Here is a 21,337-nt window from a genome sequence, read left to right on the forward strand (position 1 = left end):
GTTGATTCATCTCTCTGGAAGGATTTTTGTGTTTCGTATTAACGTTATAAATAGCCGATGTTTTATGCTCTGAACTGCGCAGTGTGCTGACGGATGAGGAGTCGTTCAGAGGTTTTATTATTACCCCTGCATTGCTGTGCTGGTGTGAAATGTTTCAGCCACACATTTGCACGGATTCGTGAGCTCTATATACAGAGATTCCCATGACCCAGCCAGGTCACACACAACACACACTCCTCATAGCACCAGTCTAGGCCATGTTTGATGAACAACACAAGACCTCATTGATGGAAGATTTCATTTAAAAAAAAAAGAACAATTTATTTGCATTTGTTTAGCTTACATGCAATTGTAAAGCCTTTTTTTTATAAATACAATATAGAAAAATAAACACATTTCAACACATTAACACTTGAGATGGATATTGATTCTTTTAAACACAACACAGATGTTTTAAAAAGGTTAGGTTCTAGTGATAAAATATGAATTCAGTTAAAACAATGATTTTATGAATTTCTGTTACCTCATTTTGAGGTATTAAATAAAATCACATGCTTTTATAACCATTCCTGCAGCCTCTACTATGTTTAGACTGTTTGGCAAATCTATTAAAAGGTGAAATGATTCATACTGGTTGTATCCCAAATGCCTGTCGACACTTTCTTAAGTGCACTACATAAGATCTTTGTAGTACGTTATACGCTTCATATGGGAGACATTTTGGATTTAGCCTAAAATAACTAGCCATAAGTGTCACATTGCTCCCCGATGCCTCATTAGTATGTATGAAGTGAAGGCTTCCAAAGAATCTGTGCACTAGTTAGGGTATGAAATGGTTGTCTTCATGACCTACAGTTTTAAAATGAGCCATGAAAGCATTGGAAGCCTTTTTAGAGCAATGTCATGGAAGATTTCTGGTTCCTTTTTGCATGCGTGACTACTTCATCCATTTCCATTATTTATTGCATAAAACACCTCATAAACAATTCAAACCACCAAAATCCTTTCAAAAGGATCTCCAGGAACCCAAAAAAAATGGTTCTTTTATGATAACCTTCATAAAAAGGTAGAACCTTTATGAGTATTTCTAACAACCCTATATGTAGTGTATCCTGGAATTTATCTCATAGCCAGATAAACAAGTAAACAACATGGAGTGATAGCTTCTAAATCCTACCTCGAGCGCTAGATGTCCAATACAGAGTCAGAGTGCAATTGATAGGGTATGAAATGGTGGACTCTGTGCCCTAACTTGGTATTAAATATTTTTAAACATCAATACAATAGATGATTTCCATAAGAACCAATTGTGGTTCTCTGAAACCTTTACCTCGATGATTCATACCACAATAAATTTTCTGAGAATTTTCTGCCAAAATGAGCCTTGTATTTAAATGTTAGTCAATCAAAAGTATCTTCAGGAATGAAAACACTGGTTCTTCTATAGTATAACTTTAAAGAGCTTTTCAGGATAGAGATTTTCAGAGTCGTTCTCAAGGTTGAACCTATAAACATACACCTTAAAAGGTAAAAATATAGAATGACATGGAGTATCGGCTTCTACACCCTATGTAGTGCACTAGGTGTCCAAAACGGGGATGAGTTAAGATTCAGACCATGTCTCATTTTCTTTTATCTATACCATCAGTCTACCATTAAATCCCCAGAAAGCAGGAGTACCCACTGTGGAATGGGAGAACACACATGCACACAGTTCCTCTAAGGTCAAGTTTGCTGATACGGAAAGATTCAAGGTCTCAAGGTTGAGGGCTCATGTGTGCTCTCTCATCCTCTGAGGAGAACTCAGAGGAATTGCACATGTACGAGTCCGCTTCATCATCGTCATCATCACTGTCTCTGAAGTCCCTCAGTCTGCTGCTGCTTTTAGCCGAGTCTGGCTGCTCGCTTTTCTCTTTCTCTTTGGTTCCTTTGTGTTTCTCAGCAGCATCCTGAGCTGCTTCTTGTTCTTTAGCTTTTTTGCTGCGCTTCCACTTCATACGTCTGTTCTGAAACCAGATTTTCACCTTGAATAGAAAAGAAAAGGGAAAAAAACAAACAAAACTATTATTATTATTATTATTATTATTATTATTATCAAAACAATCATTTTAATTAATTAATTAATTTGCCAACAGCAAGTTCTAAAATGATCAAATGATCTGTTTTATTCTAATATTAGAACAGATGTACTCTACTGTCATGCTTGTCACTGGTCATAAACAGGTTTGATGGCCAACACACTTTTTACAATTTCCTTTCTTTCCTTAGAGGGTATTACATAAAATCAATGTTATTGTGATGTTCTCTAATTTGTTGTGAAACTTATATTCTAAATATGTTACTTATTAAAAACATGCAACTGCAACCACGTTGAAAATGAATTATTAAAGCAGTTGCAGTTAATATGCATTTTACTGTATAAAAATGACAGATGTGCAGATACTGTAGCTTAGATCTATGCAAGATTTGATGCATTTAGGACACACACCCATACACACACACACACACACACACACACACACACACACACACACACACACACACACACACACACACACACACACACACACACACATACACACAGAGTAGAAGATTTGGTGTATACCTGGGTTTCAGTGAGCATGAGACTTGTGGCCACCTCGAAGCGTTTGGGTCTGGAGAGATATTTATTGAGTTTGAACTGATGCTCCAGCTCCAGCAGCTGCTGACTGGTGAAGGCGGTGCGTGGCCTCCGACATTTCCCCAGCAGTGTAGACTGGTGAGCCTGAGCTACACACACACACACACACACACACACACACACACACACACACACACACACACACACACACACACACACACACACACGAGAAGAGAAAACATATCTTATTATTCTCTATACATATCTATAGACAAAGAAGAGAGAATCTGAATCATAATTAAAAAAAATCTAGGATATTTTTTCAGCTACATTTTTAAAATAAACAAAAGAATTTTGAAAAACAAAAAGAGAAATGCTCAATAGAATTTATGCTTAACATTCAAGATCAAATTCACCACAATTTCTAGGCCCCTATTTAAATGTAAGCAGTACCTTATACTGATCATGATAACAACAATGCTTTGTCCAAAATCTCAGTATTTCACAGATTACACTCAATTGTACAATTGTCAGTAATATAATATGTAATGGAAAAAAAAAAGAAGCAAAGTAGAAGCTTTTTTTCCCACTAGTAATTTTAGTGCCCAAAATTTTCCTATAATAGTAAAAAGGATCAAATGGATCGTCCTTTAAAGGTTGTGCTTATGATAGTGTTATAGGAGAGAGGGACACTGTAGGTGTCCACATCCATAGCTCTGCGTAATATTCACTGCTTCAATTCAACCATTTAACTAATAGTATAATAGTAATTATTAATTAGCATTAATAAGTATTTAAAGTTGGGAATATAGTTTTAATTGCGCCTTTTGTTTGCTTGTTTGTTAAGCGTATAGCGACAGTATAAAAAATGTCTTAACATTTATTCGTGTTTTTTAATTTACCAATACATTTTTAAATCCTTTTAAATATTTTCCTCGCATGTATAAGGTTTTTTTTATTGTCATTTCGACAATATGCAGCTGATAGACTACATAGTGAAATGAAATAAGGTTCCTCCAGGACCCTGCAGTCTCCATACTGCGTTAACGCGGTGCGGAATATGGAGCGATAATTATGATAATGTCGGTGCGCCAATTTAATCATTTAACTCTGAACAGGAAAAGAAGTGGCTGGTAAACTGAACCTGCCGACATCAGGGAATTATTTTACATCTTGTTGATACAGTAAAAGCTCTTGATTTGTATTGTGAGGATATAAAAAACGAGCATTGGGAACTCTCTCTCTCTCTCTCTCTCTCTCTCTCTCTCACACACACACACACACACACACACACACAAAAATGTATATTAGTTTAAATTGAATTAAGTCGTTTACAGTATTATTAAACAAGGCTATTATTATTATTATAATTATTATTATTGTTATTATTATTATTATTATTATTATTATTAGTAGTAGTAGTAGTAGTAGTAGTAGTAGTAGTAGTAGTAGTAGTATTGTTGTTGTTGTTGTTGTTGTTGTTGTTGTTGTTTATCGTGATTTAACATCCGCACCCTAGATGGTGTGTGTGTGTGTGTGTGTGTGTGTGTGTGTGTGTGTGTGTGTGTGTGTGTGTGTGTGTGTGTGTGTGTGTGTGTGTGTGTGTGTGTGTGTTAACTGGAGGCCATTCGCGGCCGGCTCTTAGTAAACCCGACACAGAGACACACTTGTGTTCGGTGTGTAAACACTTGGGCCGGTTTGTGGTTTTCTCACCGGACCGATACTTTTTTCCCCCTCTGTCCATTATCTGTCCATTTTAACCACTGTCTGAAAGAAAAGGGGAGGCAGATGGCGGGAAAACACTGCAATCTAACTAAAATAATTATTAATTTACCAAACTAAAAAAAAAAATTAGATTATAGACTGGGTCTAAAATTTGACGCAAAATGTAACTCATAATTATCCGCATATACACGGAACAGCATGTGCAGTATATACAGTAGGGAAAAAAGCATTTTTAAACATGTAAACGCAATTAAATTAGCTATATATTTGTATCTTCAGTGTCAGAAGTTTGAAAAAATACTGCTATTAAATTCTGTATCTAATTTATTCTTGGTCAAATTTGACCACTGAAAAAAAGCTAAAAAACAAACAAATCAAAGGTTATTTATAGAAATACAAATAATAAATGAAAAAAAAAGTTCTCTTGCTTTAAACTAAGATATATTTCCCGACTTTTACTTTTTATAATGTAATAAATTTATCGGAAAGAAGTTAAATTGTTCTCTTGTGCGAAATTAATTTTTAGCTTCCTATATAACCATTTGGTTGATGTTTCTTTAACAAATATTGGTTCTGAAACTGGAAGAAGCCAAAAGAAAATCATTTCCCAATATAAATGATTACCACAGGATTTGTTTTTCGTTTGGAAGGAAAACATCATTTAGTCAATTATTTAAGGAACCCTAAATAACATAAATCTTCTCTTTTATTGCCTAATATTATTGTTTTGGCAGCTTTATTTATTTATTAATGAGTACTTTGTGGAAAATGACCTTTCCCCCCACTGATTTGGTGGATGTTAATTATTTAGAGAATGAACCAAAAACCCTTAATTTTTATTAGCGATTATATAAAAATATTAATACGGCAGCTGTTGAGATGTTTTAAAATGATATTTCTTGTGTTGTTTGTGTTTAAAATGTTTAAAAAATAAAAATTAAAAGGTACTTACTATTGAAGTCAGTTTGAAGTTTGGGCAGCGCGAGCCCGGCAGTGGAGATCCTTAGCCAGTGGTCGAGCTGCAGGGAACCAGGGGGCAGCTTGAGGGGTTCATCATGATGAGGAAGAGTAGGGTATGGGTAAGAGAGCACAGGCGGCTGTCCCAGATGGTATGAGAACATGTGCGGGTGGTAAATAGAGCTGCTCGGATGATGGAGTCCCACCATGGCAGAAGGAGGGTTCAGGAGGTCCGAACTCGTGATACTTCTTCTTCCCGAGGATGATGATGAAGAGGATGAGGTTGAACTGGACAGTGAGGTGACCAGAGCCAGGGGTGAAGTCTGAGCTTTCGGTGGCTCCACGGCCAGAATGGCGTCGATGCGAAAGTTTTTTGATTTCTCCATGTGGCCCACACGGATTTCCAGCCGTCCTCTGGACTCACATGTGTAGGTGTGTGTGTGTGTGTAGGTGTGTGTGTATGTGTGTGTTGGTGTATTTGAGCTGCTTCATCGCCTTATAGCGTTGTAATCTGGGCTATAAAGGCAACTTTGTGGAAGCGAAGTCGGATTGGTTGTTCATGACACGCCTACGTCCAGTGAGTTCAGCCTTACAACCTACAAGGTTGCCAGATTGGTTTCTACGTGCGAGTGTGTGTGTGTGTGTGTGTGTGTGTGTGTGTGTGTGTGTGTGTGTGTGTGTGTGTGTGTGTGTGTGTGTGTGTGTGTGTGTGTGTGTGTGTAAATAAATAAATAAATCGAATTTCAAGCTTTATAAGAAATAAATAATTAACCTTGTTCAGGAAAATGAAAAATTGTCTAATTTTAATTGTTTTGCAGATTATTAATGACAAATTAAACGCTGTCTTCCAAAAAAAAAAAAAAAAAAAAAAACCCAGCAAGAAATGTTCTTCACATTCTCACGACAAGTATTGTGACAGAAATTTTGTTTAATCTGGCAACATTTTATTATAGATATGTTTTTATGCAGCCAATGCTGTATTTCTACAGAATTTATTTCACCTTGAATTATTTCCTCGGAATCTTTTAAAATAAATTAAATGTTATTGCATAATAAAAATGTATCTAATCACTTGCCAGTATTTTATTTTTGTTTATAAAATAGGTAGTAAATATCTATCTATGTTTTTAAACTAAATAAAATAATTTAGAAAAGATGAGCTATTTTGATTCTCTAAAGAAATATGTATCTCTCCCTTCTTATGTTAAGGGTATTGGTCTGATTGAAAGGTGTAAAGTTGATGGAGTGATGAGGAAAGAATTACATGATAGAGGGATTTAATGATGAAGTGATTATGGTTGAAGTCATGGAGGACTTGACTAATGGCAATGATGAAGTGAAGTAAGTGAATAGAGCGACATTGTAGATAAATGAAGATGGGAGATGGAGTGGAGCAGGTGGACATTAGAGGAATGGATTAATAAAGAGATGATGGAGTGATGGAGGAATCGATTAATGAATGGAGGTTGGATGAATAAAATCTGGTAGGAGTCCTAGATTGAGGTATTAAGAGAAAAAGTGATAGAATCAAGAAGAATAAAGAGGTGGAGCAACAGGTTTGGAGTGAAGGAGGGCTAAAATGAGATGCTGGAGAGATAAAGTGATCAAGTGACAGGGTTAGAAAAATGGAGGAATTAAGTGATGAAGTGGAGGAATGAAAGGAGAGAGTAACGGGCAAATGGTTTGGTGGGGTAAGAGTTAAGTAAAATAAGAGATTGGAGTGGAGAGATGGAGTGGATGGAACAAAGAGATGGAAAAATGGAGAAAAGACATTGGTGTGATGGGTAAAGCTTAGAATAATGTAAGCATGAAGTGATAGAGATGCAGTGATAGGAATGAGTAATGGAGGGATGAAGTTGTGGAGAGATGTACTGATAAAGGGATTGAGTTATGGAGGAGTATATTTATAAAAGGATGGAATGATGGAGAAGTATATTGATAAAGGGATGGAGTTACATCTGTGAAGATAGAAAGAGATGTAGTTATAAGGTATGGATGGATGGAATAATGGAGGAATGTAGTGATGGAAGGATGAAGCAAAGGATGGAGGGGAAGTGGCGATGAAAGGAAGGAGAGATGGAGAGATGCTGGAGTGAAATTTTGAATAGAATGATAGAGGAATGGACAGATGGGGCTGGTGTAACAGAGGGATGAAGTGACAGAGGAGTGGATTCATGTATTCTCTCTCTCTCTCTCTCTCTCTCTCTCTCTCTCTCTCTCTCTCTCTCTCTCTCTCTCTCTCTCTCTCTCTCTAATTAGCCTCTGGAAGCTAATGGAGTGAAAGGGAGAGAGAGAATGAGTGACATCGGGTTTGCCCTTCACCTGGCTCTCAATCAGGCTGATGGGCTGCTCTCTCTCTCTCTCTCTCTCTCTCTCTCTCTCTCTCTCTCTCTCTCTCTCTCTCTCTCTCTCTCTCTCTCTCTCTCTCTCGCTCCCTGTGTGTGTGTGTGTGTGTGTGTGTGTGTGTGTGTGTGTGTGTGTGTGTGTGTGTGTGTGTGTGTGTGTGTGTGTGTGTGTGTGTTTATTAGCTCAGGGGAAATAACTAAATCCCATAGGGACTTTTCCTTTGGGTCGCTGATTCACACGCAACAGGACACGCGCTTTTTTTCATGCCACGTGCCGTTAACCTCCTAACCAGCCTTAATTAATTTAAAGACTTCATTAACTTGTTTTTTTAATCCAATTAAAGATTCTTGTTTTCTATATTTGTAAATTTAATATACATTAATATAATAAAGAAAAAATCAAACGAACAAAAAAACAATAAAACCAGCACTTTGAAATCAGCAAGACTGCGTCGTAAACAAACCTTGATTTGATAAATAAACATAAGCACATTTACATTATTCATTTAAATAAAATATTTACCTGTGAAATTAAATATATATTTCAATTTTTTTATTATTATTATTTTGAGTCATTTAATTAAAACAACTTACTCAAGTTTAAGTATAAGTCATTATCCAAAAATATATTATTTTAAATTGATTTATTCACGCGCAGGAAAACAATAGAGTTTCCAAAACCAGAAATGTTTATATATGTATATTATATGTACATATATTATATGTATGTATATTCATTTTTTTGCTTAGAAATTAGAAATCCAAAGCCTCTCAGAAAGAAAGTCGAATCACATAGCAGTGATAAACCTGGAAGATTGTAACTCAACATTGCTGCTGATTTGGCTACTGAAACAATTTCAATTTGTGTATTAATTTATCCTTATTCTTTTTATTTAAAATTTAAAGTATTCAAAATCAGATTAAACGTGTAGTGACAAAAGAGCTTCAAGTTTTTTTTTAATTCTATCGGTAAATAAACAACAATACAACAATCATAGGATACTAAGATCTGAGTTCAGTAAAACAAACCTAGAAACAAACACCTCTAGGCAGAGACTCCTCCATTCTGCTACTAATAACAATTAGAACTTGCACGAATTGTTGCCTATTGCGTTACGGAATAAATCCCACGTTTTTGGTTTTTTTTTGTCATTTAGTGAAAATTTATATTTCAGTCATGTAATATTGATTCTTCTTCTTCTTCTTCTTCTTCTTCTTCTTCTTCTTATTATTATTATTATTATTATTATTATTATTATTATTATTATTATTATTATTATAAGTAGTAGTAGTAAAATAGGACTGCATATATTTTTAGATTTTACAATCAATTGTCTGTGATCATAATATGTTGCAAAATCGTAAAATATGTTTCTTCTTCTTCTCCTTCGTTTTTTCGTTATTTCCAATTTTATTAAAAAAATAAAATATCGGTTCTTTTCTTTTCGCCTCGACTCTCAGGAATCATGTTGTTAAGAGAAGTCAGGCTTTTCAGCCATTACCCGGCGGCTGTGCTGTTTCTTCCCCCCGGCGTTCATTTCATTAAGGGAACGCAGGAATATTGCGATTAAAGCTGCTGGTGAAATATGAAGGCGTTTAACACTGGCCTGCAGCAATCCCAGAGATTTATCACTCTTTTTTCATCACATCAAGTGAGGGTGAAATGAATATTTCCACCCTTAGATGGAGGCTGACCTCCCAGAAGGAGGCTGAAAAAGCCCTCAACCCCTCGGCTTTCCCTCAAAGCTCTGTAATCACTTCCCCAATTAACTAGAGTACAAATCACAGTGACGAATGGAAATAGTTTATATCTGAATTATCTGAGCTAAATGTGTTCATTATGAAAAGACAATTTAAAGGGGGAAACCTCGCGCTGTCTCTTTTATTGCAATAAATACTACATTTAATTACACTGGCACAGAGTGGTGCAGCCTGCAGCACAGCTTTTAAACACATTTGGGACTCATAATCATTTTAACCCATTTAATTAGCCCTGGATGGCTGATGTGGGCAGGTTATTTAGAGTTATTTAGGGTTCTTGGCTAGATTCAATTTTAGTCTTAATATTTTTCAGGATTGCTAGGTTAATTTCTCTAAAACCCGTGCCATATGTCTCTATTACTCAGAGGTGTGTTTCACTAAACAGTGACATATATACGTGTGTAGAAGGGTAGATATGTCTTAATGACCACCAAATCAAGAATAAATATTGGACACTTTTTTTTTTTTACCTTATATGGACATTGTGTGACTGCAAGAGACATCAGTTCATCCACAATGCATCTTATGTCGACTGGGACTTTATAGTCAATTAATGCCTCTTTACAGCTTGGATATATACACAGTACGTCACAGAATAAAGTGCCGTCCTTCCAGAAGCAGGGTGCAAGCCATAACAGTGTGCAAGCAGGACAAGTGCAGGAAAATAAATACACAAAATGATTTCTGTATCATGTGAGCTTTTGGCTGGGTATACAGCTATGAGTATAAAAACACACAATTACAAATTGTACAATTACAACTGAGAAGAAGGAGAGCAGTTGTTAGATAATCAGGCATTGTGTATTAAAATATGTTGTGGAATCATACTAACATTAATTATACGTATGCACAACTCTGTTACACTCAGTCTATGCAGCATCTCTGCTGGTGTTCCTCAAGGCCCAGGACTGGGTCCTCATCTGTTCTACTTTTCACCCCCTCGCGCCTCAGTGACTTTGCATCTTCGTATTCATTATCATTTCACTGTTATGACGAGGACACGTAAGATCCCTCACACGCTTGTGTTTCTGTTTAGAAAGCAGCATTTGCAAATTAAAATAAATTTGGCACATTGTTTATTTTCACTCAGCCAGCAACTGCTGAGTTCTGGATTCTGATTGTTTAGAAGATATTGATTAGTTTTCTATTACAGCAGCTTTGATAGTAATGCAGCTACAAATTACAGGTTTATATAAATATGTGTGTTTCTATAGTAAGGAGTTGTCCAGACCCCACTCCACAAAACCTGACTTAAAAGGGAATTTTGTTCTAACAATTAGATTAAAACGTATTAGTTTACAAAGATAGACAGGTTTTCTGTAAGAAAAATAGTTTTCAGCTGTAAAGCTTTCTGACGTCTTCAGGACAGAGGATATTAACATTATGTAACTTCAAGAAAAATAAAAAAAAGTCGAGAACAGTCGTGTAGTAAATAGTTTATTAACTATGAATGGACAAAAATGATAACATGGAGATTATTTTCAGCGGACATTTTATTTGTTGTCAAAATGCTGTGGATTAAGTGGAATAAAGGTTTGGAAAGTGCTGTAATAAAAATATAATTAACTTCAGAATGCTAACAGGGACTAGGCTTCATCACATTAATCTGATGATGATTGTTTTCCTGTAACAGGCACAACACAAAGTGATGTAAGAGATATATAATATTTTTATTCTTCTTATCAGAATCAGAATCAGGTTTATTGGCCCAGTGTGACAATACAGACAATTATTACTATATTACTAACTCTTTTTTTTCTTTCTCTTTACGAATCACTCAACGCATATTAGCCAATAGAATTTTAAGGTCTCCAAATCGGTCCAATCGTGTGTGAGCATTTTGTCGAGGGGCGGGATCACTGTTCTGTTGTGTTTCTGGAAGCTACCAGCTGGGAAAAGGAGCTACCAGCTCTGTTTTTGTTTTATTTTCTCTGATTTCTTTTTCTCTCCTTCTGCTAAACTGAATCAGCGTTCAGTAAAACAGGTAGGAGATGTGTAAAAGCGTGAACATGTTAAAATATCTGAGTCACTATCGAAGTGTATGGCAGTGTGCTAACGTGTTAGCTCTGGCTAAGCTAATTAGCACTTTTACAGGTTAAAATGGCGGCTTACTGTTGCTAAGATACACGTTATATTTGTTGCGATAAAACAGTGAACTGTATTTTTTATCTAACAAGCCGAAGAGATGTGATATAAGAGATGTTGTGGTGCTCATCACGCTGAGTCATTAGCTATATCTAGCATGTTAGCTAAACTAGAACACCGTGTGTCCATCCGGTATAATCGCACTACTTAGGGGGCGAAGTAACGACACAGTGCGCCCTATCTAGTGCACTTGGTTTTCATTATGGCGCTGATTTGGATACAGCCCGCAGCCTGACGGTTATATCCGTGTAGTTTTAGCTACTTTCTATTGCTTAATTCTGTCGTTCATTCTCATTAAACTCTTATATCGACGCTCTTCTTTACCCAGCTATTCAGTGCAACGTTTTAATAACTGATTCTTTTATTTTTTACCTTTTATTTAGCTTGTATTGTGCTACCTAGCTACTAACCTTATCTCTGTTTGCCCTTAAACATCTTATATATATATATATATATATATATATATATATATATATATATATATATATATAAAGCACTAGTATTAGTGTTTAATATCTTTTCTTTCTTTAGAATATAATATGTTGCCTTGGCTTTATTCTACCTAGCTAGCAGACTGGATGTAAACATGGTTCTTAACATGCCATGGTTTATATTGTGATGTGTAAAATTACATCCACTTTTGATTTAATTAACGTTCCCAGTGCCATAACTTTTACTTCATCATTTATATTTACAGTTAGTTACTTCCTGTTCTGTTCTACAGAATTTTCCTCACTAGCTTCCTTTTTTCCCGGCCCATAACTCTATGAACGTTATATGAACCTTTAGCATAGTAATGATTAAACACGTTTTTATGGGGAATGAGCTGTTACTATGGAAACTAGTATGTATTTAACAGAGGGTGTTAATACCGATCGCCGATAGACTGCTGTTATAGAAAACTAATCAACACCACCCGACCAATCAGATTCCAGAATTCAGCGTATGCAACAAATGTAAATTATGTTCTGAACACAGTGAAGTGTCTCTAACTCAGTCATGAGCCAAGATTCTTAGGGGATTTCACTCAGAAGTCGAATCCTGTGTGTATGTTTGAAAGTGAAAGTAAAAGAGGAATTTGACCGAGCAATTGAGGCCGCTTGTCGCTTGTAGACATCACAGCACTGGTGTATACTTTCCCGTTTCTATAGTAACAGCTCTTTTGTACGGTGTCCATGCCACACAGAGTCGTGGAAGGAGTCTCCAGTGTCAGCGCTTTGTAACAGTCAAAGGTAAAGCTTTGAGTTTGCACTTAATCAGCATTATGACAAATGTTACCATAAATGGATAAAATGTACATCATGTCCTTCTTTGGTGAGTGGTGTAAGAGGAATTACACTTGTGTAATCCTTGTAGCCACATTACTGCCCTGTCTGTGGCAGTGTGTGTCTCATCCTCATCTGTCTTTTTGCACACAGGACATTGTGGCCGGTGCAGCTCAATGGGAAAAGTGTAGCCATGTTCAGCTTCGAGGGAGATTTCAAGCGGACGCCCAAAGTGTCCCTTGGAGGGGCAAGTAAAAAGGTGTGTTGCCATGCCTCGTCCATCACTTCCTCCTGAGCAGCACTCAGTGTTTTCACACGTGCGTTAACGAGCTGGTTTGTTTTGTAGGAGCAGAAAGCGTCACTTCTTCACCGGACGCAGGAGGAAAGACGCAAGCGAGAGGTTTGTGTTCTGCCGTGTTCGTGACTTGGGATGGGAGTAGTGTACGTCTCGATCATGCTCATGTCTCTTCTGTTCTGTTCCAGGATGAAAGGAAAAGGCTGAAAAACGCGATAATCATCCAGTCTTACATTCGAGGCTTCCAAGAGAGAAAACGTCAAGTATGTGAAACGTAATAGGAGACAAAGTGATCAAAAGAATGTGCACCCCGACCATCAAACCCATATATGATATTTCCTCTTGAAAGCACACAATTGTATCAAACATTTTCCATTCACTGGAGATAAGAGGCTTAAACACACTCCAAAATCTATAGGAAAGCGGAAAGCCTTCTCAGTAGATAAGAACGGAGTTTATTAACAGTAAAGAAGAATACATTCTGGAATCATGTCTTCATAATATGGGTGTAATGGTCAAGGGTGCACAAACCTTTGGACATACGGTGTTTATATATTTGGTTTATATAATATATATCACACTAGTGCTTCATTTATGACTGTAAACAACAACATCTGGGATGAGGGTAGAGCTCTGCTATGAATCAGAATTCTACAGACGCAGTTTCTTTTTCCACCCCTATTTTATTAAAATATGTTTGATTTATTTGTGTGTATGTGTGTGTCTGTGTGTGTGTGTGTGTTTGTAGTATGGCATTCAACGGAGCCATTTCGACCGTTGTGTGTGTGATTGTCAGTGCTCCTCCGGATCCACACTCACGGACTCTGGTCTGCTCCCCCTGCTCATCCGCCGCCTGCTCTTCTTCTACCACAACAGCAAGGACACACCCCGGCTGGTGAGAACACACACGCACCCACACACAGACGCACACGCCTCATAATAGCTCATAAAGCACCTTTCCAAAGCTCTACGCAGTAATCAGCACATATCACAGCAGGACACATACAGACACAAACTGTAAGATGTCAGGTTGTGATTCTAAACCCGTTTAATTAACATTTATTTTATCTAATAATATTAAAAGTGTGTGGCTACGGGATACACTCGTACAGACACACACGCTAAGACTAATAGTGAAGAGATTGTTTATTTAATAAAACCTGCATTCTTGTCTCCTCCTGTGAAATTCAGTAATATTCTGTGGTCCATTTGAAAGTGATGGACTTGGTGTTCTTTTGTTTGAGCCAATGACAAATCAGACTTATCTGTGACGTTTATTTAAAAGAAAAACAGTTTCACAACTTGCACTTGAGATGCCATTAAACTAAGACATTTGAAAGTAGCTGCAGTTTCGTAAAGGTTTGCTTTACCTTCCAGTTGTACACATCTGTCACACATACTGTATAGCAAACTGTCATTTAATCAGTGAAGTGGAATTACACCTCAAAAGACAGAGTTAATTGTTTAGTGCCTCTTCATCCCCTTTTTCACTAGTATATGTTTTTCACTAGATCTGGTTAAGTTTTATTTAAGGAGATGTTTATTTAAAGTCTCTGGACAGAGTCTCCAGCATCAGAGCTCAGGAGCAGTCAGAGGTAGAGCTGTAAGCTTTCTGACACCCTCAAGCTAAATTTCTAGATTCTGAAAACAAAAAAAGAAAAAAAGGCACAAGCAGTGTGTAAATCCACTGTATTAAAGTAATAATGGTGCCGTGACCCGGATGTCCTCTATCATTGACTCTTAGGTGTGTTTCTTGTTGCAGATCTGGCTGTGTCAGAATGTAGTGAAGCATCATGCTCAGTTTGTGAAGCTGCTGGTTGGACCTGAGAGAAACACGTGCGTGTTCCAGATCAAGAGGCTTCTTGGACACTGCTGCAGGTGCCAAAACTTCTACGTGTATATGTATGCTAGTGTATGAGATTCCACCAAACAAGGTTCTTTCAACTGAGGGGGTAGATAAACAATGAAAAGAACATAAACAACAACAACAAGAGGGACACAAACAATCCAAAACTGTCATCAGTCAAATTTTCATTAGAAAGGAAAAGCCTGTCCTGGGAATGCTGGTGAATTGGGAGTACTCCCTGTATGGGCTGCAGTCCATGTCAGAGCAACATATATACACACACATACACACACATTCTCATCTTGGGGCAGTTTGGGGTGTCCAGTCCACCTCCTGACATGTTTTTTTGGGAGGTTGGGGGCAACCGGAATTCCCAGAGGATTCCCCTCATAATGCGGTATTCCAAACTGTGGATCGGAAAACCCCTATGTGAGCAATCTGATGTGATTTGTTCTTTTTTTTATGTCAGACTCCTGCAGCTGTGTGAGGATGAAGGTGTGAATGTGGCTGTCCCCATGCGCATGCTGGAGGTGTTTACCTCAGAGAGGACCTACCTGCCCCCTCTGCAGGACGACAGCGCAGCTGCTGCGCTCATAGAGCAGGTTTTGCACTATATGGTTCAGAAAGGTACTTTGCCCAGTCCCACTTTTATTCCAAGCCTCAGACACAACGAGGCTTCTTCCATTCACTCGTCTCTCTTCTCATTTTCCTTCTGCAGGATACTACAGGATGCTGTACGTATTGGCCAATCACAAGTTACCGTCCAGTCTGTATTACAGCGACGCCCCCTCGCTTCCTCTAGCACACACACTGCTGGAACACACACTCAAACCACTGCACTTTATGTACAGCTCCTGTCCCAAGGGTGCCAGGTATACACACACACACACACACACTGTGTCAGTTTCAGATATTTGATCTGACTAAGATATATTGATAGATTGTGTGTTGGGTTATTGTGTGCATTTACGGTGAGCAGTAAAAGAGTGTGTTTGTTTGAGTGGTCATGTTTGCTCAGTGTGTGGTCTCTGAGTTCACTAAGTTCCAGTGTGAGAGAGAAAGAGCTTCCACACACATCTACTGTTTGTTAATTTTCTTTCTCTCTCACACACACACACAGCTAGATGATCCCAGTGCATGTCTAAAACCTCTCTCTCTCTCTCTCTCTCTCTCTCTCTCTCTCTCTCTCTCTCTCTCTCTCTCTCTCTCTCTCTCTCTGTCTCTCTCACTCACAGGCAGTTAGTGTTCTCAGCCTTTACAGAAGACTTCATCTCTCCTCCATTCACTGAGCAGATGTTTCACTTCTTCGTGCCGGCGCTGGCAGACCGAAGACTCAGTTTCCCGTTTCAAGACTTCCTGTTCTCCCTGCAGGCCACCATCTCCTTGTCAGACCAGGCACAGTGTCATGCCCCATGGCTCTTCTACTTTGTTCTGTCACTCGGAGAAATGGGCCTCGGTGAGCTGGAGTGTGTGTCCTCCAAAATCCATGTCTGCTGTTGTGTCTCCATACTCTGGTTTTACTCAGTGTGTGTGTGTGTGTGTGTGTGTGTGTGTGTGTGTGTGTGTTAGGCTCTCTATCAGAAGAAGGGCTGCTGTTGTATCTGAGCGCTCTGCAGGCGCTGCTCCCTCTGCTTCCTGTGAGTGAGAGCCACGCCAGAGTCGACGTCACAAGTGACTCTGAGGATGAGGATAACAACTCGACACACCCTCCTACTGTACAGGTATATATATATACACACACACACACACACACACACACACACACAGATTTTTCTGCTCACACATCAGCCTTGTGATTAAGTCTCACCCTGCCACATTTCAGTTCTCCCATCCCATCCATCCATCCAACCATCCAATGTGTGTGTGTGTGTGTGTGTGTGCGTGTGTGTGCAGGATGACAACAGGATGTCAGTGCAGTTGATCACACAGCTGTGTGTGCAGAAGTTGGACTCAAAGCTGCAGACGAACGCTTTGCTGTCACTGGTGTGGAGAGACTCAGCCAGCGAGGACGTCTTCACCATGATGGCATCTATCTGCCACACCCTCATGGTGCAGCACCGCATGATGGTGCCCAGAGTCAGGTTGGCACACACACACATGCACATATGTTGTATAGACTGATATTAACAGAAGGACCAGTTGACTTTACCTTTCATCATGCATATGGTTCATTAGGTCTGGGAGGTTATTTGGGTCACAGCACCATGAATGTTGACTATCATATCAGCAATATCATCTCAGCCATGTGTAATGTGTAGAAAGGATCAATCTGGTAACAGGACATTGAGGCAGATGAGATTTAAGGCCTAAACAACACCCAGCAAACTTTACATAACATTTCCATAACTTACTACATGTAACCATGTGGTAACACGAGACTTCCTGGACAACCTTTCTGTCCGACTTCCCATATATTACCAACAACCTTCCTCCAATCATGTCCCATCTTTCTTTCTTTCTGTGCATCTGTTTTTCTGATTTTTATGCCCTTATTGCAGGATCACTCTCTCCCGCAGTCGATCCCACTCTATGAGTTTTGTCAGGTATCCTTGCGAAATTATTAGCTCTCCTGCACAGATTAATTTCAGAACGAGCTTTACAGGAGTCATAGGGGAGCAGATTACAGCATCCTGTGATTTACACATGCTAAAGTGTGTCTGTTGTTTGTCAGCGAGCTTACTTCCAGTAAAATGAGTTTCAGAATTTTTGGCACCGTTGATTTAAGATGGAGACTAACCACAACCAAACTTGGCTCATAATCCTTAAAGAGCCTAACCTCATACCACAAATAAGAAGCTTTTACAAAAGTCTTTTGGCTTAAATTCTCTCTCTCTCACACACACACACACACACACACACACACACACACACACACACACACACACACACACACACTCACTGTACCTGATCACATTTGTCCCCTGCATCTATCCCTTAACCTTAGTGGCAAAAGGCACTTATTTGGCTTTTTTATGTTATTGATTTATTTAAATATATATATTTATAAGATGATGAGAGTTCTCTAAAATGTTATCATTGGACTTAGGATTGATTCTTAGGGAGGACATCAGTACTCACACATAGATGATAGATAGGTAGGTAGGGAGTTGTTAGTTAGGGGGAAGTCGTGGCCTAATGGTTAGAGAGTTTGACTCTTAACCCTAAGGTTGTGGGTTCGAGTCTCAGGCCGGCCACGACCGAGGTGCCCTTGAGCAAGGCAAAGATGGATGAGTGGACGGATAGTTGTATGGTAAGTAGGTGTATGGATGGTTAGGAGGTTGGTTGGATAGATGAGTGAATTAATGGAGGAATGAATGGATAGATGTGCAGGTAGATGAATTGTTGATTGGGTGGTGGGGAGGTAGGTGGTTGGTTGGGTGGATATGTAGGTAGATGGATTGCGGATGGATGGATAAATAGATATATAAGTAGGGAGGGATGGATGGGTAGGTAGATGGTTGGTTTGGTTACATTGATGGAAGACTCCTGTTAAACCTGTAGCTTAGAATAAAACACTCATTTTGAGTCTTGTAGATATTAATAATAAATGAGAAAATTGTACATTTCTTGTAAACTTTTTTTTTTCCATTCTCCAAAACCCCAAAAAATACAGTAAACCTGCATAACAAATTGAATCCCTTTTTTTTGTGGAACGGTGCAGAATCGAAGTGAATCATCTTCTCAGCCGAGGCTGTACCGTTTCCCCCTCTTGTTTTGTATTTGAATAATTCTTTACAAACAGAAGGGCAGTGTGGTCACTGCTCATTCATCAAGGTCATTTTTACTCCCCCTCTCATTCCTGCTCGCTGTGTGTGTGTGTGTGTGTGTGTATCAGCACTTCATTTGGTAATTGAAGTGGAGTTTTTTTGTCCTCACAGGCAGTAAATCAGCTCTTTAGGGCTTTTTGTCTCATTTCAATCACACACTCGTGTTCCATAAAGAGCTGAAACTCAGCCTCCTCCCATAACACCAGCTGGGATCATAAACATTGCCGTTGCTCTTATTAATTTTATTTATCTCTCTAATTTTTTACTGTACAAGTCATTTAGATGACCTGAAAAAGCAATTTTGCTTCATTTCGCCTTTGTGTCTGCTATATCGGTTGATACTGTAACACGTTCTCGTGGGTAAGTACATGCTGTTAGTTACAGTACAGTGAAGCAACACGTTTTTGTGTGTCGTGCTTTAATTCTCCAATCTGATTGGTCAGCCCTTGTGCAGTATGTTTGTGCATGGTTTCTATAGTAACAGTTCCGTCACAGGGACTTCACACGAATGGATGAAGAAAAAACTCTTCTAATAATATTCGGATTTCTAACTAAAACAATTATACTTTTATTCTATTTAAAAAAAAAAGTATAATTTTGATGATGGTGCTATTTTAGTTAAGAGATTTATTTAACCTCCATGTAAGGAGTCTCCAGTGTCAGCGCTTTGTAACAGACGTCACAAGATTGAGACGTTAAATCGCAAAACACGCTGTTTATTAATAAATGAAACATGTTTATCGTGGGATTTAAAAAAAATGTAACCAAGATCTGGAGAGTTTTTTTTCCTCTTCTTCAGAACCTTTTGCATTCATTTTATAATGTCTGATACAAACATTAAAACTATAACATCTCATTAGAAGCACAACAAAAATAGGTTGTTGTATTAAGTCTAAAATACATGTTGGTTAATGATCACACACACACACACACACACACACACACACACACACACACACACACAGAGAGTAATAAATAAAACGTTGCGGTTTAGATGTTACACAGCAGCTGTAAACTGCTCCTTCACGTCATGGCATCCTATCAGGTTTTGAAGTGTTGTGATGTCACAAATATTATTTCATTTGCCAATCATAATGTTACAGCAGTTGCCGTGGCAGCCACCTTTAAAAAAAAAACCCACGATGTTCCACCAAAACAACACAATTACATTAAAAGCACCCTGTTAGATTTTCGAGCACCAGACAGCTCCCTTTTTTAAAGCTGGAGATGAAGCTCATTCCTCAGAAATGTCTTGAAATCTCGAACGTTCCCCTCGTGGCTGTTTGTATTGTGGACTGTATAAATATGACGGAAATCAGCAGATAATAGACTTTAACTGTAAAATAAATCCCTCACACCCTCAGTATGGATTTTGTATTATTTCCTAAACTCCTGTGCTCTCTTTGGTGACTGTTTAATGTGTGATTATTTTCTCTAGTGCTGTTTAAAATTTAAAAAGCACAGATCCTGTAGACACCCGATCTCACTCTGAGAAATACCGATGTTCATGATCCAGCATTGGATTAGATCATACTCGCCTTTAACCTGAAATCCGGAAAATTCTACAGTAAAGAAAAAAATGTCAATAATCGTGACTCGGAGGTTAATTCAACAGTAACGCGGGGTTATTTAACAGCTGGAATGTTCCCTCTTTCTGCTAATTGAGCTCTCTGTTGTTTGTGTCGACCTTCTGTGTGTGGTTTTGTGTGTGCACCTCAGCGTTAGCAGGCCGTGTAAACAATGTAAAGTAGCACACACACACACACACACACACACACTCATCTTTGTCCTTTCTGCCTCAGTTAATCACTCGTACTTGCTCCTTTTCTTTTCCTCAGCAGTGTGTTTTCTCACACCTCAGTGTGAGCTCTGCGAGTCAGCGTGTCGGCTCACACACCCTGTGCGCCGTTTGGGGATTAGTTACTGTGGCATTGTCTCTCCGCAGGTCATTAAGTTAAACGGAGCCTCTCAGGAAACCGCAGCCACTTTACGAGCCTGCAGAGCATCACCGCTTTACTAATGGGAGCCTTAATAAAGCTTAACAGCTCCTTTAATTCGTCCCGCTGTCGAGCAGAGCGACCGGCTCGGACCGTTTGTTTTTCCACCTTTCTGAACTCCTCACTTGGTTTAGTGCTTTAGGGTGCTGGAGGTGGTGGCAGGCAGGAAGAACACTGATTAGACTCGCACTGGAACACCACGTTATCAGTGACGGACGGGCGAGTGGCTGCAGCCAGTGCCATTGTTTGTGACTAGCAGAGAAAAAAAAAAGTGCCTTTAGAAAGAAATAAACAGGAAATCAAACAAACTATTAGTCTGTAGTCTGAAGAGATTTCTGCAGATTTGCTGTCACGTCACGTGACATCAAGAATCCCGGGCTTGTGCTTTCACAAAAAACAAACAAAAAACAATCAGAAAGTGTGTTTAAGACCCTGAACTCTACCAGTATCTGTTTAATAGAAATCTTTTCTATGGAAGAAAACAGCTTGAAGATTGTAATAGATGAGTCCAGGAGGAGTGATGAAGATTAATCTGACTGTTGTTTTCTCTGACAGCATAACCTGAACTGATTTATTATCATCTGATACTGTACGTAAAGATACTGTAGACTGTA

The 21,337-nt window shown here is 38.6% G+C and overlaps 2 protein-coding genes across 5 annotated transcripts in view; one reads left to right on the forward strand and one right to left on the reverse strand.

Moving 5' to 3' along the window:
- Nucleotides 1-299: 299 nt before the first annotated feature.
- mnx1 (motor neuron and pancreas homeobox 1) lies at nucleotides 300-5,929 on the reverse strand. The gene is made up of 3 exons (XM_027155706.2): nucleotides 5,298-5,929; nucleotides 2,606-2,769; nucleotides 300-2,024 (listed from the first exon to the last, which is right to left on the reverse strand). Exons 1-3 carry the CDS (start codon nucleotides 5,686-5,688, stop codon nucleotides 1,758-1,760), a joined length of 822 nt encoding a protein of 273 aa, XP_027011507.1. The 5' UTR covers nucleotides 5,689-5,929; the 3' UTR covers nucleotides 300-1,757.
- Nucleotides 5,930-11,235: 5,306 nt separating this feature from the next.
- Nucleotides 11,236-21,337, forward strand: part of ube3c (ubiquitin protein ligase E3C) — a 33,852-nt gene continuing 23,750 nt past the window's right edge. For 2 of the 4 annotated variants that reach the window (XM_047823086.1, XM_047823094.1), the window contains exons 1-12: nucleotides 11,236-11,392; nucleotides 12,705-12,785; nucleotides 12,972-13,077; nucleotides 13,165-13,218; nucleotides 13,302-13,376; nucleotides 13,862-14,008; nucleotides 14,876-14,991; nucleotides 15,429-15,586; nucleotides 15,678-15,831; nucleotides 16,195-16,415; nucleotides 16,529-16,680; nucleotides 16,853-17,040. In XM_047823086.1, coding sequence (XP_047679042.1) covers nucleotides 13,012-13,077; nucleotides 13,165-13,218; nucleotides 13,302-13,376; nucleotides 13,862-14,008; nucleotides 14,876-14,991; nucleotides 15,429-15,586; nucleotides 15,678-15,831; nucleotides 16,195-16,415; nucleotides 16,529-16,680; nucleotides 16,853-17,040 — 1,331 coding nt within the window. In that variant the 5' untranslated portion in view covers nucleotides 11,236-11,392; nucleotides 12,705-12,785; nucleotides 12,972-13,011. The remainder of the gene's footprint in view (nucleotides 11,393-12,704; nucleotides 12,786-12,971; nucleotides 13,078-13,164; nucleotides 13,219-13,301; nucleotides 13,377-13,861; nucleotides 14,009-14,875; nucleotides 14,992-15,428; nucleotides 15,587-15,677; nucleotides 15,832-16,194; nucleotides 16,416-16,528; nucleotides 16,681-16,852; nucleotides 17,041-21,337) is intronic. The other 2 variants (XM_047823091.1, XM_047823093.1) reach the window with 2 other exon arrangements.

Source organism: Tachysurus fulvidraco, chromosome 1 (genome assembly GCF_022655615.1).
Source record: "Tachysurus fulvidraco isolate hzauxx_2018 chromosome 1, HZAU_PFXX_2.0, whole genome shotgun sequence".
NCBI classification, from domain to species: domain Eukaryota; kingdom Metazoa; phylum Chordata; class Actinopteri; order Siluriformes; family Bagridae; genus Tachysurus; species Tachysurus fulvidraco.

What these genes read in the sequence shown, in the direction of transcription:
- mnx1 (XM_027155706.2), bottom strand. Translation starts at nt 5,688, where the DNA reads ATGGAGAAATCAAAAAACTTTCGCATCGACGCCATTCTGGCCGTGGAG. An exon ending in ACTTCAAACTGACTTCAATA is followed by an intron (nt 2,770 to 5,297) that starts GTAAGTACCTTT and finishes GTGTGTGTGTAG; the next exon opens with CTCAGGCTCACCAGTCTACA. An exon ending in TCATGCTCACTGAAACCCAG is followed by an intron (nt 2,025 to 2,605) that starts GTATACACCAAA and finishes TTTCTATTCAAG; the next exon opens with GTGAAAATCTGGTTTCAGAA.